The 16,803-nt window shown below is 33.8% G+C and overlaps 2 protein-coding genes across 2 annotated transcripts; one reads left to right on the plus strand and one right to left on the minus strand.

The window, feature by feature from the left end:
- The first annotated feature begins 3,000 nt into the window (after positions 1-3,000).
- On the plus strand, positions 3,001-4,627 carry LOC139858970 (uncharacterized). The gene is made up of 2 exons (XM_071847795.1): positions 3,001-3,199; positions 3,429-4,627. Exons 1-2 carry the CDS (start codon positions 3,001-3,003, stop codon positions 4,625-4,627), a joined length of 1,398 nt encoding a protein of 465 aa, XP_071703896.1.
- Positions 4,628-9,827: 5,200 nt separating this feature from the next.
- LOC139858971 (uncharacterized) lies at positions 9,828-16,376 on the minus strand. The gene is made up of 3 exons (XM_071847796.1): positions 15,024-16,376; positions 13,543-13,742; positions 9,828-9,894 (listed from the first exon to the last, which is right to left on the minus strand). The coding sequence occupies exons 1-3, from the start codon at positions 16,374-16,376 to the stop codon at positions 9,828-9,830; spliced, it is 1,620 nt and encodes a 539-aa protein (XP_071703897.1).
- Positions 16,377-16,803: the final 427 nt, after the last annotated feature.

The following is a 16,803-nucleotide window of genomic DNA, read 5'->3' on the forward strand; positions in this document are numbered from 1 at the left end:
TAATAATTATTATTATTACAAAATAATACAACCTTTACTTATTATTATTATCAATGTTATTTTATAAAATAAATATGTAATACAAATAATATAATTACCTTAATAAAACCTATCATAATATATTATGATATTAAATGAACGTTATAAATTTTATTACTTAAGATATATAAAAGTATATTTTTATATAAAGTTTTATTTATCAATAAATGAATTGTATTATTTACTCTAATAAATCTTTTAAAAATATTTAAAAATATATAACGACGATATTTAAACTATATAATAATCATGTATAAATTTTGGAAATCATTTTGAGTCAAATTACCTTTTGTTGACTTTTGCATATTAGTCTCGAGCATTAGGATTGTGGTACACTAAGACTTGACCTAATTTGTTAAAAAAAATATTGACCAACATATAAATATATATACTTAATTTAGGTTCGTGAATCCGAGGCCAACCTTGCACTTGTTCAGTGCCGTCATATGCATTATTGCTACGAAATACAGTTTTGTGAGTTTCATTTGCTCTCTTTTTTTAAATGCTTTTGCAATATATATTTTTGGGACTGAGAATACATGCGCTGTTTTTATAAATGTTTGACGAAATGGACACAAGTACTAAAAACTACATTCTATGCTTGGATTATCGAAATCGAATATCACCCCCTTTAGCTTGGTAACCTAAGAATTAGGGAACAGTACCCCTAATTGACACGAATCCTAAAGATAGATCTATGGGCCTAACAAACCCCATCCGAGGTACGGATGCTTTAGTACATCAATTATTATACAGACGAGAGGATTCTGTTATACAGACGAGAGGATTCTATTTTGGGGATATTCTACATGCATTATGTTAATGTCGGTTACCAAGTGTTCACCATATGAATGATTTTGCCTTAATGCAGCCGAGAGGATTCTGCTTGAGGATTATGTTTATGAAAAATGAAAATCTTGTGGTCTATTATATTATTGGAAATGGTTTTACCTTTATGTAGACGAGAGGATTCTGATATTGGAATTATGTTTAATAAAAATATTGTGGTTTATTAAAATAATGGAAATGAATGATTATTATAAACTAATGAACTCACCAACCTTTTGATTGACACTTGAAAGAATGTTTATTCTCAGGTTTGAAAGAAATCTTCCGCTGTGCAATTGCTCATTTTAAAGATATTACTTGGAGTCATTCATGGCATATTTCAAAAGACGTTGCATTCAAGTCGTTGAATTCAGTAAAGATTATGATTAAGTAAATGACAGATTAAATCATTTATAGATGGATATTATGAAATGGTATGCATGCTTGTCAACTTTCGATGTAATGAAAGTTTGTCTTTCAAAAAGAATGAAATATTTGTAAAATGTATCATATAGAGGTCAAATACCTCGCAATGTAATCATATGTTATTGTATTCGTTCTTATGGATTAGGACGGGTCTTTACACATACCATTCAATTTCGTGATCATTCATAAAAACGAGTTAAAACTTCAATTAAACATAACATGACCATACGGTAACGAAAATTCAAAATTCCAAAGCCCAAACTTATTAGTTTTTCAAGAGGATTCTGATTATCTCATAATATTATACATTTAACAAGTTCAAGTTTCTGACCTCACACAAAACAAATTCGTGATTCATCAAAAAGTCATCAAACGATCAAATTAACGAATAATATCATGCATACATACAAGGACTTGAGCACTAGATACTATATCTACCCTAAAATGTAACAAAAATATGAAAACCCAAAAATTATAGTTTTTGAAACTTACCCTAATCAAGAAATTGTTGGTATAGACGTGTAGAGCTCTTCGAGAGGAGTCCGAATATGTAAACGATTTTATGATCAAGTGATTTCTTGAAGGTGTTCTTGAGGAAAGAAGATCGATGATGATGATGAATAGTGGATGGGTGTTCTTGTATGTGTGTGTACATATGATTGAAGTGAAAAGAATTTGATATTTAGATGGATAGATATGTCACGGATATATATCTATCTCAATAATAGGTATCACGGATGTAATAATTAATAAACACGGGTATTAAATGTGTAGTCACGAGTAAATAGATATATCACGGGTCTAATAATTAAATAAACACGGTTTATAGATTTTAGTAGTCACGAGTTTAATAGTAAGAAAAATAGTTATTATATATAGTCACATGTGATAAATAAATTTTTATCCGTTAGCTAAAACTCAATGTATTTTATCTTAATATGATTCAATAATTGGTTAATTTTATATTTATAAAAAAACATCTATATATATTGTTTGAAACCTTTTATATTTAATTCCAATCAATTATTAAGAATATAATTAAATATCATTTCTATATTTAAATTATATAATAAAGTAATTATAATGTTCATGATCATGTGTTATGTAATTTATGGGAGTAGTTGGCAAGTGAGTCACGAATTTTGAATCTATTATCTAATATATAATAGTATAATAATAACATGAATTATTAGTTTGAATTTTTAAACCAAATTATTAATTTGAATTATTAACTCAATTATTAGTTTGAATTATTAGTGTATAAATTTATTTATCTAGAAACCTTCGTATAATACGCTTATAAATACTTGTTGAATAGAAATATAAGTATTATCATCCTACTTAATTAAAATGAATTTTTTTTAAAAAAAAAAAACTCAATTGTTATATAACATAATTATTTAAATTAATAATGATACATTTTGTTGTTTTAAAATATATTTTTCCCGTTTTCACTAATCGTAGTGTTTAATTTATAACTAGTATATTCTAAAAAAAATTGAGTGAAAAAATCATTGAATCTAACAAATGATGGATAAGTTTTTAATGGAAAGTTAACGAAAAAAGTTGGGTTATTACACAGATATTGCGGTATTTCAAGAAACGAAGTGTAGAAACTTAAGAGATAGTTGGGTGCGTAATCTGTGGGGTAAAGATAGTTGTGGTTTTATTCAAAAAGACGTCATTGGGAACTCGGGGGGACTACTAATGGTTTGGGATACATCGAGCTTTATTGTGGAGGAGGCGGTTACCAACGAATTTTTCATAGCTATTAGGGGAAAATGGTGCGGGTCGGGTCATGAATCAATTGTTGTGAACGTCTATGGTCCACATAATGATGAAAAGAAAAAAAAAGATGTGGAGTGCCTTAGAGGACATTATTTAAAAGATCGAGTCCGCTTGGGTGGTATGCGGGGATTTCAATGAAGTAAGATGCCATGAGGATAGTTTGAATAGTGTTTTTCATCCCTCTAGGGCATCACGATTCAATGAATTCATTCTCAAGAACAATTTAATCGAGATACCGCTACTTGGGAAAAGGTTCACACGCATTAGTGACGACAGTTTGAAGTTTAGTAAACTAGATCGTTTTCGTGTAAATGATAAGTTTATTAGCCTTTGGGTTGATCTTTCAGTGGTTCCAATTGATCGTAGAGAGTCGGATCATTGTCCGATTATGCTTAGAGACCGGGTTATTGACTTCGAGCCTAAACCGTTTAAGTTGTTTGATGAGTGGTTTAATAAGGAAGGGGTGGACAAGGTTATTATGGAAGCTTGGGGGAAACCGGTAAGTAGTTCTAGAAAAGATTGTGTGTTTAGAGATAGATTGAAAAATGTTAAAAATGATTTAAAGATCTGGAGTAAAAGAGAATTTGGGAATTTAGAGGACGAAATTATTGAGTTAAAAAAGAGTGTTGCTATGTTGGAAGACTTAGCAGAGTCGGGGAAGATACGTGATGAGGATCATGCACGTTGGTTAGAAAATCGAATACGTTGGGTTGAGAAGGAAAAAACTAAAACCGGTATGTTAAAGCAAAAGGCTAGGATTCGTTGGATTTTAGATGGGGACGAGAACTCCAAATACTTCCACTCCGCCATTCGTAGAAAACTCAATAAATGCAATATCCAGGGATTGTGTATAAATGGGTCGTGGTGTGATGAACCACCTTTGATAAAACATACTGTTCTTGAGCATTTCAAGTCGATATTTGGGAGAAAAAATGTGCCCAGGCCGTCACTTGTGGGGGAAGTAGGTTTAAGGCGAAATGGGTTTGGTAGGCCTGGCAGTCTGACTCCAAGCAATTCTGTCCAACCCGTGTACAGGTCCTCATCGACATACACTCAGATGGGCTCGGCTGGTTTATTGAATTTAAATTCGAGTGGGCTGGCTACAGGTATTGGGCAGGGGAATTTTGTAGAAGAGGTGGGGGTCAGCTGTGATGCAGGGAGGAAAGGATATGATCTAAACAGATTATGTGAAACAGAATTGATGGCACTTGAGGAAAGGTTTAGTGAATTGGAAATTTGGGAAGCGGTTAAAGGTTGTGGTAGCTCTAAAGCCCCCGGCCCGGATGGTTTTATCATGGGGTTTTATAAGAAATTTTGGTACGTCATCAAAGAGGAACTAATCGAGGCAATTAATTTATTTTGGGATACTGGGGAAATTTCTAAGGGGTGCAATGCTTCCTTTATCACTTTGGTTCCCAAAAAGCAGGATCCACTCGGCTTAAGTGACTACCGCCCAATTAGTTTGATTGGTAGTTACTATAAAGTCATTGCGAAGATACTTTCAAACCGCCTCAAAAAGGTGGAACCAAATCTTGTGGGGACCTAGCAAAGCGCGTTTATAAAAGGGCGAAATATTCTAGATGGTGTGCTAATAGCAAATGAATCACTTGCATTCCTTAATCGCAAAAAAGAAAAGTGTTTTGTGTTCAAGGTGGATTTCAAAAAAGCCTTCGACTATCTCAATTGGGATTTCCTACTTGAAGTAATGAGTTTAATGGGATTTGGACCAAAATGGATGAAATGGATAATGGCATGCTTCAACTCAGCCTCCATTTCCATACTTGTTAATGGGTCACCGACATGCGAATTTAAACTTGAAAGGGATGTTCGACAAGGCGACCCACTATCCCCGTTTCTCTTCATTCTTGCGACGGAAGGCTTAAATGTGTTAGCCAAAAATGCGGTTGAGAAGAATGTATTCAAAAGGGGTGGAAATCGGGAATGATAAGATCATGGTCTCACATCTTCAATATGCAGACGATACGATCTTCTTTGGCACATGGAATGAGAGTAATATTCGCAACCTCATGAAGCTACTCAAGTGCTTTGAGCTTACTTCGGGCCTTAAGGTTAATTATCACAAGAGTAATCTAATTAGGGTTGGGGAGAATAATGTGGCGGTTGAGAATATGGCGAACTTGTTCGGTTGTAAGGTTGGGTCACTCCCCTTCATGTATCTTGGTCTCTCGGTTGGAGGTAATATGAGAAAGGAAGAAAATTGGAAGTCGGTCATAAATAAAGTTGAGAAAAGACTCGCGGATTGGAGATCCCGTACAGTGTCATTTGGTGGACGTTCGAATCTTGTGAAATCAGTTCTTAATAGTCTCCCGTTGTACTACTTCTCGCTCTTCCGCGCTTCGCCATGTGTGATTAAACATCTTTGTAAGACCCAAATAATTATGGTACATTGGGTTAAAATGATGTATGTATAGTGGGCGAAGCGTAGTGTAAATTAAAAGCTCAGAATCTGCTCAGACTGTTGTGCGCGCCGCGCACCATAAGGTGAGTGTGTCGCGCACCATGCCAGCGACAGAATTCTGCTTTTTCTATTTTTGAGTTTAATGAAGGGCATTTTGGTATTTTCACTTGAGGCCGGATCTGAAGCTTTATCAGCTGGATTAGATCTAACTTTGGATCATTTTGACATCCACCAAGCACTTTCATCAATCCTAGAGAGAGGGAGAGTTTTAGAGAGAGGAAGCTTCATTTGGAGAAGAAGGAGTTGGATTCTCACCAACGCTCGAGTGTTAAAGTTGTTCACCTCGTTCCTAGCTACGTTTTGGTTGTTGTGGTAAGTTCTAACTCCGAATTTCATTGTTTGATTTGATGTTCAAAGTTAGGGTTTGAACTTGGATTGTTGAGAAACCCATTTGAACTCTTGAAGTGAGTTCATTGATGCTTGTACTCGGGTTTATCTTTGTTGTTGGTGGGTTTTGGGTGGAAACCAACTTGGCCATGATTAGGACTTGAAATTGGGTTTAATCACTAGGTTTAGTGATTATGGAAGTGTTGAAACCTATTTTAGGGTATTTGAAAGACTAATTTTGAAATGAGTCAAAATTAGGGTTTATGGGTGATTTTGAGAATGATAAGTGTTTAACACTTGTATTTGGGTTTAATTGGCGTATTAGGACCATTTTCACTAGTGTTAGTGATTATTGGTTAGTTTGGGGGCGTTTTGTGCTTGGAAGTGCAATTGGTCAAAATTGCACTAAGTGTCGTTTAGAGTTGGTTTGTAAATCCACTCTAAGTGTGTTACTTGTATTGTGATATTGGAATATGTACATTCCATCGGCGAGTTGCGGATCATTCGGTAGCATTTATCAAGACGACAAGGTGACTGTTAATATCCTATGTACATATGTATGTGTAGGATGGGTGCGGGTCGGGTGAAGTGGTTCTCGGTTATTGAGCTCACTTCACATATAGGTGGATTTGATGGACTTGTGTAATAGGTCCAATTAGCAAGGTTGTGCGTTTTGGTTGACCACCCTTGGCGAGGTGCACACTTTGTGTGTACGTTATCACATGTGCTTGTGATGTGGATTATATAACCCCAATGGCGAAGGGTTGATATTGTGTTGTGGATTGGAATACCCCGATGATGTGGGTTGCGATTGGAGAAGTGGATCACGTATGGATGCGGATTCACGATGACACGTGTAGTTCGGTCATCTTATCGAGGAAGTGAGTCTCGTGTAGTTCGGATTCACGATGACGCGTGTAATTTGGTCATCTTATTGAGGTAGTGATCTCATGTGGTTGCGGATTCACTAAGGCTCGTGTAGTTCGGCCAACCTCGATGTTGTTGTGATAGTGAAGATAGTAGTCTCATGTGGTTGCGGATTTACTAAGGCTCGTGTAGTTCGGCCAATCTTCATTGCGGTAATTAACTTTTGGGTATTTTGGTTAAGTGGTTAACCTTGGGCGTTTATATATCGTTATATATATTGTCGTATTGTGGACTAATCGTTTTGCATTCTTTAGAATGACGATGCTAAACGAGATCGAGACGAATGACGAGGAGTTTAACTCTAGAGTTGCGGCCGCCGTTGTGGAACAAATGAGTGCATTTCGGGAAGAAATGGATAGGAGGTATTCCGAATTTCGAAATAGTGGTGAAATGGATCATTGTCTTAAGAGCTTCATGAGGACTAAACCTCTGAAGTATGACGGGAAACCGGATCATTTGGTAAGCACAACTTGGATCTCAGATGTCGAAGGGTGTTTTCGTACTATTGAATGCCCTCCCGAGAAAAATACAAGACTCGCTACTAGTTTGTTGCGGGGTAGGGCGAAGGATTGGTTGGATGGTAAGATTGATCTTGTCGGTGGTGAACCGTTTATGGCGTTATCGTGGGACGAGTTTAAGAAGGAATTCTTCGAGGAGTTCTGGACTTCGGACAACTTGTCGGAATTGCGTAATGAGCTGTGAAATTTGCAACAGGGTTCTATGGATTTGAATGCTCTTAAGACGACCTTTATGGCGAAGGCTCGTTTTTACCTGGAGTATTTGGGGAATGATCGTTTGTTGATGGAGGATTTCTATCGACCTTTGAATGATGACTTGAAGAATAAAATTAGCCGGGGTTACGCGAAGTCGTTTGCGGAGTTATTCGCGGTGGTGTAACGTCCCAATTATTTAAGGTAATATTTTATGTAATTCAAAATTGTTATTTATATATTGTTGGTATAATTTCATATAAATAAGTGGTTAATATTTAAGGTTTGTTAGTTAAGTTGGAAGGGACTAGAGATGCAAAGTTAGATAAAAGGACCTCTCATAATATGGTTTTGGTGGGGAGGGTAGAAAGTGCATATAAGGCAAAGTTAATTAGTAAAAGAGTTAAAATGCTGAAAATGGTATCAGTTGCAAAAAATAAAATACAGAGTGTTAGTGTGTGTGTGTGTGTGTGTGTGTGTGTGGTGATCCAAGCAAGAAGAGAAGGAGAAACCTTCTCTTGAATGAATAGGGTACATGCAATTGGAAATTTATGTAATCTAGTGTGCTCTAATCATCATAGCAAGTTACAATTCTTCAATTTCTTCTCCTTTTTTGTGCACAATTAAGGTTCTTAAATAACTAAAGACAAGGTATGAACTTTTATGTCTAAGTATCACTAGAATTGGGTGTTTTAGATGAATCTCAAGCTTAAAAGTTGTTGTATGTTGAGAATGTGCACACTTATATGATTAAAAACTAATTTGTAATTGATATTGGAAGTAAGTTCATGTATGAACTTGCATTTTGAGTGTATGTTGTGAATATGATGAATTTGATGTTATTTATAGCTTAGAATCAAGTCATGCACACTAGGTGTTTGATGAAATGCCTCAATGGAAATGCATATGAGATTTAGTTAATTTGTAAAGAAGAAAGTTTATGTGTGAATTGTTGATATTGTTATAAGCATTGGTATTTGGATGTATGGTGGTTTTAAGGTTGCTAGTAGTTAAAATGGGTTTATGTACATTTGATGTTTGATGAAATGTTTGAAAGAATTGCAAGTCATGATTGTAAGAGATGAACTAGAGAAATTGTGTAATTAAGGAAATAATGTTTGTATGGTAATGTTGTTATATTAAAAAAGTGAAAAGATAAGTTAAACATGTTATGTATGTAAGTGTTCATGTGAATGTTGGAGTAAAAAGGGGATTAAGTCAATGTCACACCCCCAAATAGGGCCAGGAGTATTTGTGACCATTTATATCATAACACAGTTGTATAAACGAGAACGACTCTATATGAGACGTTTTGAATAAAACATTCATTAATAAAACAGCGGAATCATTAAAAGTTTTTACATCAAATTCAAACTGACATAATAATAATAGTCTTAATGCAAAGTAAATGTAATGAAATGAAGACTCGATGTAGCAGCATTCAATTCATCAAGTTGCAGTCATGGCAATCATCTTATTCGTCACCTGAGACAAAACATGCTTAAAGTGTCAACCAAAAAAGTTGAGTGAAATTCATAGGTTTATATAATATGCATTAGACCACAAGATTTAGTTTAAGGTTGAATGATACCAAATATATCAATCTAAAAGTGTTGCTGCAGTTTGTAATATCGCGACTAAATAAAAGTTACCCCTTGACACCTTGTACTGTCAGTGTCGTTGAATCATTATTATGTAACCAAAGACCAGAGGTCAAATGGTTAGAGACGTTACTCTCAATAGGCATACTCATAATAATTAAGTTTGCGTTATACCAAGCAATTAACGATATTACGGTGAGGATTTGCATGACAAAGCAAGACAGCATAATAACATTTGAGTACTTGTATCTAAACATAAAATAGTTATAAAGCAAGCATGTGTCTCACCCCAAAATTTATAAACAGTTAAGTAAACAGTAAAAGTGGGGCTATGAAAATCACCTTAAATAGCAGTTGAAGTATTCCACGCAAGAAAGGAAAGTAAAGCAAGTAAGTGACCGGGATATCAACCTAGAGGTATAATGTTCGATTAGTAAATGTCTAATAGACCAAGTGTATGTTTATTAATATAATGAATTATATTAATAGTGACAGTCTAAAATAGGAAGGTTTCAACTTATGGAAAGTTTATAAGTTCAGGTTATATTCATTAGTAAGACGTTGTACAACTTTACTCAAACTTCGTTGCTATCAAATAAGTCAGGAATGACCAGATGTAACCGGGGGCCCAGGACTCTTGACCAAAATCTAAGTCATGGCATTCGAGATCCACAAGCTTACCCATAAATGGTAACCTAGACATCATTCATTTACGACTATAAGTAGCGATGAAGTTTGTATATAGTGCACGTTATCTTTAGAGTATAACCTTCACGTTATGTGCGTATAGAATTACGATACATTGATATAATTTACTTATATAGTAAATATATATTATATTAAGTTTGAATATATTTAATATTATTAATGTATTATCATTATTAATTTATTTTAAAATTAATCTTATAACAAAGTATTATAAGTTTAATTATGTAGATAGGTTAAATATATAATAATTATGTCTTACATATTTATTACAGATCTTAAATTTATATACTATTATTTGATTAATATAAATCTTATATTTATTATATATATAGAAATTTATATACATAAATTATCTAAATTCAAATTTATATATCAATAAATTATCTAATAATTCTAATTAGTATTTTATTGACTTCAAATCAGTAGATAATTTGTACAAAATTTTATAAAATAATCTATACGATATTACTAGTTTTTATCTATTAATTATTATTTTCAATAATCGTTTAATACTTGAAATACAAAAAAATAGGGAAACGAGTTTAAAATTATATTTTATATTTTTCTTAGTATCTACTAATCTTAATAAACATACAAAAATTTTATAAAATATTTTTATCACGTTTTAGTATTTATTTCTAATATTGTTCTCAGTTTGCATTAAATCAAAATTAATTGTGTAATAAATACCAAATCGACTTAAGTAAATTAGTTTATAATTTTCTCAGGCTTCTATATGTTTAATAAACTCAAAAAAAATTATTTATATATTTTTATTGCTGATAAACATATTTATTACGAATTTTATATATCTTTTAATATATAATTGAAATTAATTATAAATAATAATCCACAAATTCTAAAAATCATTTTTATAACTTTCTTAACAGTTCCTAACTATTTTCTATTCATTCATATAGTTCTAAATACTTTACACCAATTAATTCTATTTTTATATACATATATAATAGTTACCGATAAATATTAGAGAATAAATATATAAAATAGTAAATAAATTACAATTTCGATTCTACAGTTACTTTTATGTTATGTATGACCTGCAAAAATTATCTTTACACATTTTAAGTATATAAAATATTTTCTATTGATTTATTTTGTTATATATATATATAATCCGTATATGATATATATATTCTTAAATTCTTTTTTAAATAAAAAAAATATTAAATCCGTACATATAATTCATGAAAATAATTTTTATATCTAACATAATAGTTAATACTAATTATCAAGTGTTTACTTGATTTTTTTATAATTGTTTCATATTTTCTATAATTAATATCGGCTAGTACAATAAAATAAATAAATAAAAAATGTATAAAATAAAAAAATAAAAAAAACAAATGTAGAGAACTTACAATATTTCTCCAGAGGATTTTGAAGGTTCTCCTATTTTTTTGTGGCAAAATTTGTGAAGATTGAGTGTAGTATTTATAGTTGGAAAAATGGATAAAGAAATAATAAAAAATAAAAAGAATTCCTAGTTAATTTGCAAATAGGTTTTAAAAAAATAAAAAGTATACATGTCTAGTTATTTTTGGCATGTTACTAATTAAAATATGGAAAAGTAATTTTTATCTTTTTTTATTTATTAAAAGTAGATCTAAAAGTTAAAATAAGAAAAATAGTTTGTATTCTTATTAAAAGTAAATCTTAAAAGTTAAAATAAGAAAAAGTAGTTTGTATCTTTATTAAAAGTAGATCTTAAAGGTTAAAATAAGAAAAAGTAGTTTGTATTTTTATTAAAAGTAAATCTTAAAAGTTAAAATAAGAAAAAATAGTTTGTATTTTTATTAAAAATAAATCTTAAAAGTTAAAATAAGAAAAAGTAGTTTGTATCTTTGTATTTATTTATTAAAAGTAGATCTAGTTTTGATTTTCTTTTTTTTTTAATTCTAAAAATCGTTTAATACATTTCTAAGAACATTTAACATTTTATTTCTATTTTTGTTTAATTATTAAATATAAATTTTATATAAAAAAAATTATTATTATATTCGGTTTTTATAATTAAAATTAAAATTTATGATTATTACTTTATAGTTTTTATTAGTTTTATAAGTGTTATAATATTATTTATTATTTAGTTAATTATATATTCTATTAACTAAATAACAAAAGTAATATAAATATTATATATATTCATTGATGTAATTATGTTATATTATATAACAAAACCTTATTTATAATATTTATAATTATATTATTTATTTTAAGCGTACGTTTATTCGATCAACGTTAAATTTATTCGTATATAATAACTCTAGGAATTTTATTAAAATCGGAAGTCGAAAAGTGAGGGTTGTTATAGTACCTCCCCGTTATTAAAAACTTCGTCCCGAAGTTTTAGGTAGACTTCTCGGATGCATCAGCGGTTGAGAAGAGATGGGGATATTTTAGTTTCATCTTGTCTTCATGTTCCCAGGTATACTCGGGGCCACGTCGTGAATTCCAATGGGTTTTAACAATAGGTATGGTGCTTTGTTTTAAGCATTTAGCAGATCGGTCCATGACCTCTACGGGTTCTTCTATGAAGTGCATTTTATCATCAATGCGAATGTCATTCAAAGGAATAATGAGGGTGTCATCAGTGAGACACTTTTTAAGATTCGAGACATGAAATACGTCGTGTATGCTGCTAAGTTCAGCAGGTAGTTCTAATCGATAAGCCACAGGTCCGATCCTTTCAGTAATCTTGAAGGGTCCAACAAAACGCGGACTTAATTTGCTTCGTTTACCAAAATGAACGATGCCTTTCCAAGGGGATACTTTCAACATGACTTTGTCACTAACTTGAAATTCCAAATCTTTCCGACCTTTATTAGCATAGCTCTTCTGTCGACTGCAGGCAGTTTCTATTCATTTCTTAATCTGAACTATCTTTTCGGTTGTCTCGTGTATGATTTCAGGACCGGTTAACTGTCTGTCCTCTAATTCATCCCAGCACAGTGGGGATCTACATTTTCGTCCGTATAAGGCCTCAAAAGGTGCATCCTTAATACTTGAGTGGTAACTATTATTGTAAGAGAATTCAACCAAAGGCAAATGTTTATCCCAGCCTTTGCCGAAGTCAATAACACAAGCGTGAAGCATATCTTCCAACGTTTGAATGGTTCGTTCACTTTGACCATCGGTTTGTGGATGATAAGCAGTACTCATGTCGAGTTGAGTTCCAAGAGCAGTTTGTAGTGATTTCCAAAACCTAGAAGTGAATCGGCTATCACGATCAGAAATGATAGAAATGGGAACTCCATGACGTGAGACAATCTCCTTAATATAAAGTTGCGACAATTTCTCCATTTTGTCAGTTTCTTTGATCGGTAAGAAATGAGCAGATTTAGTAAGACGATCTACTATGACCCATATAGTATCATTGCCACTAGAAGTCTTGGGCAATTTAGTAATAAAGTCCATAGCGATATATTCCCACTTCCACTGCGGAATATCCGGTTGTTGCTGTAAACCAGACGGCTTTTGATGCTCGGCCTTAACTTTTAAACAAGTTAGACACTTGCTCACATATTCAGCAATATCAGATTTCAGATTAGGCCACCAATAAAATTCTTTCACATCGTGATACATCTTACTGGAGCCTGGGTGAATAGAATATCTAGTCTTATGTGCTTCATCCAAGACTAGCTTTCGCAGGTTTTCGAATTGAGGAACCCAGATACGGTTGTTGTAATACCGTGTTCCATTCTCCTTGATTTGTAATTGGTTTTCAAAACCTGAAGGTCCTTCATGTTTGATATTTTCTTGTTTTATAGCTTCTAGTTGTGCTTCTCGAATTTTAGCTGTCAGATTTGTATGAATGATCATATTCAAAGCTCGCACTCGAATAGGCTTGACTTGATCCTTTCGACTGAGTGCATCAGCAACAACATTTGCCTTACCAGGATGGTACTTGAGTTCATAGTTTTAGTCATTTAGTAATTCGACCCAACGTCTTTGTCTCATGTTCAGTTGCTTTTGATCAAAGATGTGTTGGAGACTCTTATGATCGGTGAATATGGTGAATTTGATTCCATAAAGATAGTGTCGCCACATCTTTAATGCGAATACTACAGCTCTTAGTTCCAAGTCGTGGGTAGTATAGTTCTTCTCATGCTTCTTTAATTGTCTGGATGCATATGCAATGACTTTCTGGCGTTGCATTAACACACACCCAAAACCTTGGTTTGAAGCATCACAATAGACTACGAAGTCTTCAGTTCCGTTGGGTAGTGATAAGATTGGTGCGAAAGTCAACTTTTCTTTTAGGGTCTGAAACATGGATTCCTGTTCACTAGACCACTCAAACTTCTTATCCTTATGAGTCAACTTGGTGAGTGGTTTGGCAAGAATGGAGAAATCTTTGATAAATATCCGATAGTAACCGGCAAGTCCTAAGAACTGACGAATGTGTTTCGCGTTCTTAGGTGTCTCCCAGTTCTGAATAGCCGAGATCTTCGCGAGGTCGACATGTATTCCATTATTGTCAACTACATGCCCTAAAAACTGAACAGTCTTCAACCAAAACTCACACTTGGAGAACTTAGAATACAACTGTTCCTTCTTTAATAACTCCAGAATTTGTCGGAGGTGTTGTTCGTGTTCTTTCTCACTCTTAGAGTAGATGAGAATATCATCGATGAAAACAATCACAAACTTATCGAGATAAGGCTTGCATACACGGTTCATGAGATCCATGAATACAGCAGGAGCGTTAGTTAACCCAAAGGGCATTACCAAAAATTCGTAATGTCCATAACGAGTACGGAAGGCAGTCTTGGAAACATCGGATTCCTTAACTTTAAGTTGATGATATCCAGATCTCAGGTCAATCTTGGAATAGATGCTTGATCCTTGTAACTGATCAAACAAGTCATCGATTCTAGGGAGAGGATAACGATTCTTGACAGTCAACTTGTTTAGTTCGCGGTAGTTGATACACATCCTCATTGAACCATCTTTCTTTTTGAGGAACAATATAGGCGCTCCCCACGGTGATGAGCTAGGACGAATGAATCCTTTCTCCAGAAGCTCTTGTAGTTGCATAGATAGATCTTTCATTTCTGATGGAGCTAGCCGGTATGGTGCCTTTGCAATAGGTGCAGCACCGGGGATCAAATCGATTTGAAACTCAACTTGTCTTTGTGGTGGAAGACCAGGGAGTTCATCAGGAAAAACTTCAGGAAAGTCTTTAGCAACAGGAACATCTTCAATACACCGTTCATCTGGCTTGACTTCCTTTATGTGAGCCAAAATGGCTTGACATCCTTTCATAAGGTACTTTCGGGTTTTGATGCATGAGATAAGATTAAGTTTGGAACCACCCTTGTCTCCTTGGATGACAAGAATTTCACCAGTTTCGAGAGGACTATTAATTGTCTTATCAAAACATTGGATACCCACCTTCATCGGGGATAACCAATCCATTCCTAAGACTACATCAAAGCTTCCTAGTTCAACAGGCATTAAGTCAACCTTGAAGGTTTTATTGGCTAGAGTCAGATTACATTCCTTGTAGATCCGGTCAACTTTTACAAATTTACCGTTGGCCATTTCTACAAGATACTTAGTGTCTAAGGTTTGGGGTTTCTCGTCAAATAAGGCACAAAATTTAGTAGACACATAACTTTTATCAGTACCAGTATCGAATAAAACAGAAGCATAGCAGTTGTTGACAAGAAACATACCAGTGATGACGTCCTCATCGTCCCTAGCTTCTTCAGCAGTCATGAAGAATGCTCTTCCCTTAGCATTACCAGCTGTTGCATTATTGTTCTTAGGATAGTTGTTTTTATAATGCCCCTTTTCCCCACAACCGAAACAAGTAGGCACGGTTGGAGTTGTATTTGTAGCAGGCAGAGCAACTTTACAATTCTTGATCGAGTGACCAATCTTCTTACACCTTCCGCACTCAGCAGTGCACAACCCATGATGATGCCTATCACAGCGCTTACATAGCGGCTTTGTTCCAATATAACCACTTTTTGTAGTATCACCAACCTTCTTGTTTGAATTCTGACCTGAACCTTGAGTAGGCTCAAACTTCCTTTTGTTATCAGTAGCCTTCACTTCAGTTTGTTTTTTCTTGGCATTTCTTCTCGCAGCCATAACCAGATTTTGGGTCATCAACATCGTAGCCTCAATGGTTTCTTTACCAGCAGCTATAACATTCCCCTGAATCTGAGGAGGAAGACCGATGATATACTTTTCAATCTTCCTGCTTTCAGGAGTAACCATACTAGGGCATAGAGCAGCTAGCTCTAGAAATCGGTTGTTGTATTCTTCAACTTCGAGATTTTTCATACTTAACTCCCAGAATTCGACTTCAAATTTCTGGACTTGATTCCTGGGACAATACTTGCCAGCCAGCATGATTTTTAATGTTTCCCATGATATGGCTAGGGCAGCAGTCCATCCAACTGTACCAGCATATGCAGTCCACCAAGTTAGAGCTCCATCAGATATATTTCCAGTAGCATACTTGACCTTGTCAGCTTCACCGCAATTACTCGGACGAAACACAGATTCCATCTTTTCAAACCAACGGTTTAGTTCAATTGGTCCTTCGGTCCCTTCATAGCTTGGTGGCTTACAATTCATAAATTCTTTATGTGAGCATGAGTTCAAAGGGTTTCGGTTTCCGTTGATGTTGTTTTGATTATTGTTGTTGCCTTGAGCGGCAGTAAGGAGTTGTCGAAATTGTTCATTTGTGAGAGTAACGTTATGAGAGTTGGTGTCGTTACTTGGTTGTTGTTCCCCAGCCATTGTTCTTCAATACATAATTACAGTAGTAATTGAAGAGTTATGGTGCAATATAATTTGTAATTATAATCAATAATCATCACAAAATCACACACATGTGGCTAAGGCAGGATAAGTCAAAATATAAAAAAAACAACCACTTAACTTCTTATTAATAACGAATGGATAAATCATCCTTATTATACAAAGGAGATGA

The sequence above is a fragment of the Rutidosis leptorrhynchoides genome, chromosome 7 (assembly GCF_046630445.1).
Source record: "Rutidosis leptorrhynchoides isolate AG116_Rl617_1_P2 chromosome 7, CSIRO_AGI_Rlap_v1, whole genome shotgun sequence".
In the NCBI taxonomy this organism is placed as follows: domain Eukaryota; kingdom Viridiplantae; phylum Streptophyta; class Magnoliopsida; order Asterales; family Asteraceae; genus Rutidosis; species Rutidosis leptorrhynchoides.

Excerpts from the sequence above, each read along its gene's own strand:
- LOC139858970 (XM_071847795.1), top strand. The coding sequence starts at position 3,001 with ATGGTTTGGGATACATCGAGCTTTATTGTGGAGGAGGCGGTTACCAAC. Across the intron at positions 3,200-3,428 it reads AGATCGAGTCCGCTTGGGTG|TGGTTCCAATTGATCGTAGA; the intron begins GTATGCGGGGAT and ends TTGATCTTTCAG.
- LOC139858971 (XM_071847796.1), bottom strand. The coding sequence starts at position 16,376 with ATGGAATCTGTGTTTCGTCCGAGTAATTGCGGTGAAGCTGACAAGGTC. Across the intron at positions 13,743-15,023 it reads TTGCTAAAGACTTTCCTGAA|GCAAATGTTGTTGCTGATGC; the intron begins GTTTTTCCTGAT and ends CATCCTGGTAAG. Across the intron at positions 9,895-13,542 it reads ATCAAGGAGAATGGAACACG|GTTATACTCTAAAGATAACG; the intron begins GTATTACAACAA and ends CATAACGTGAAG.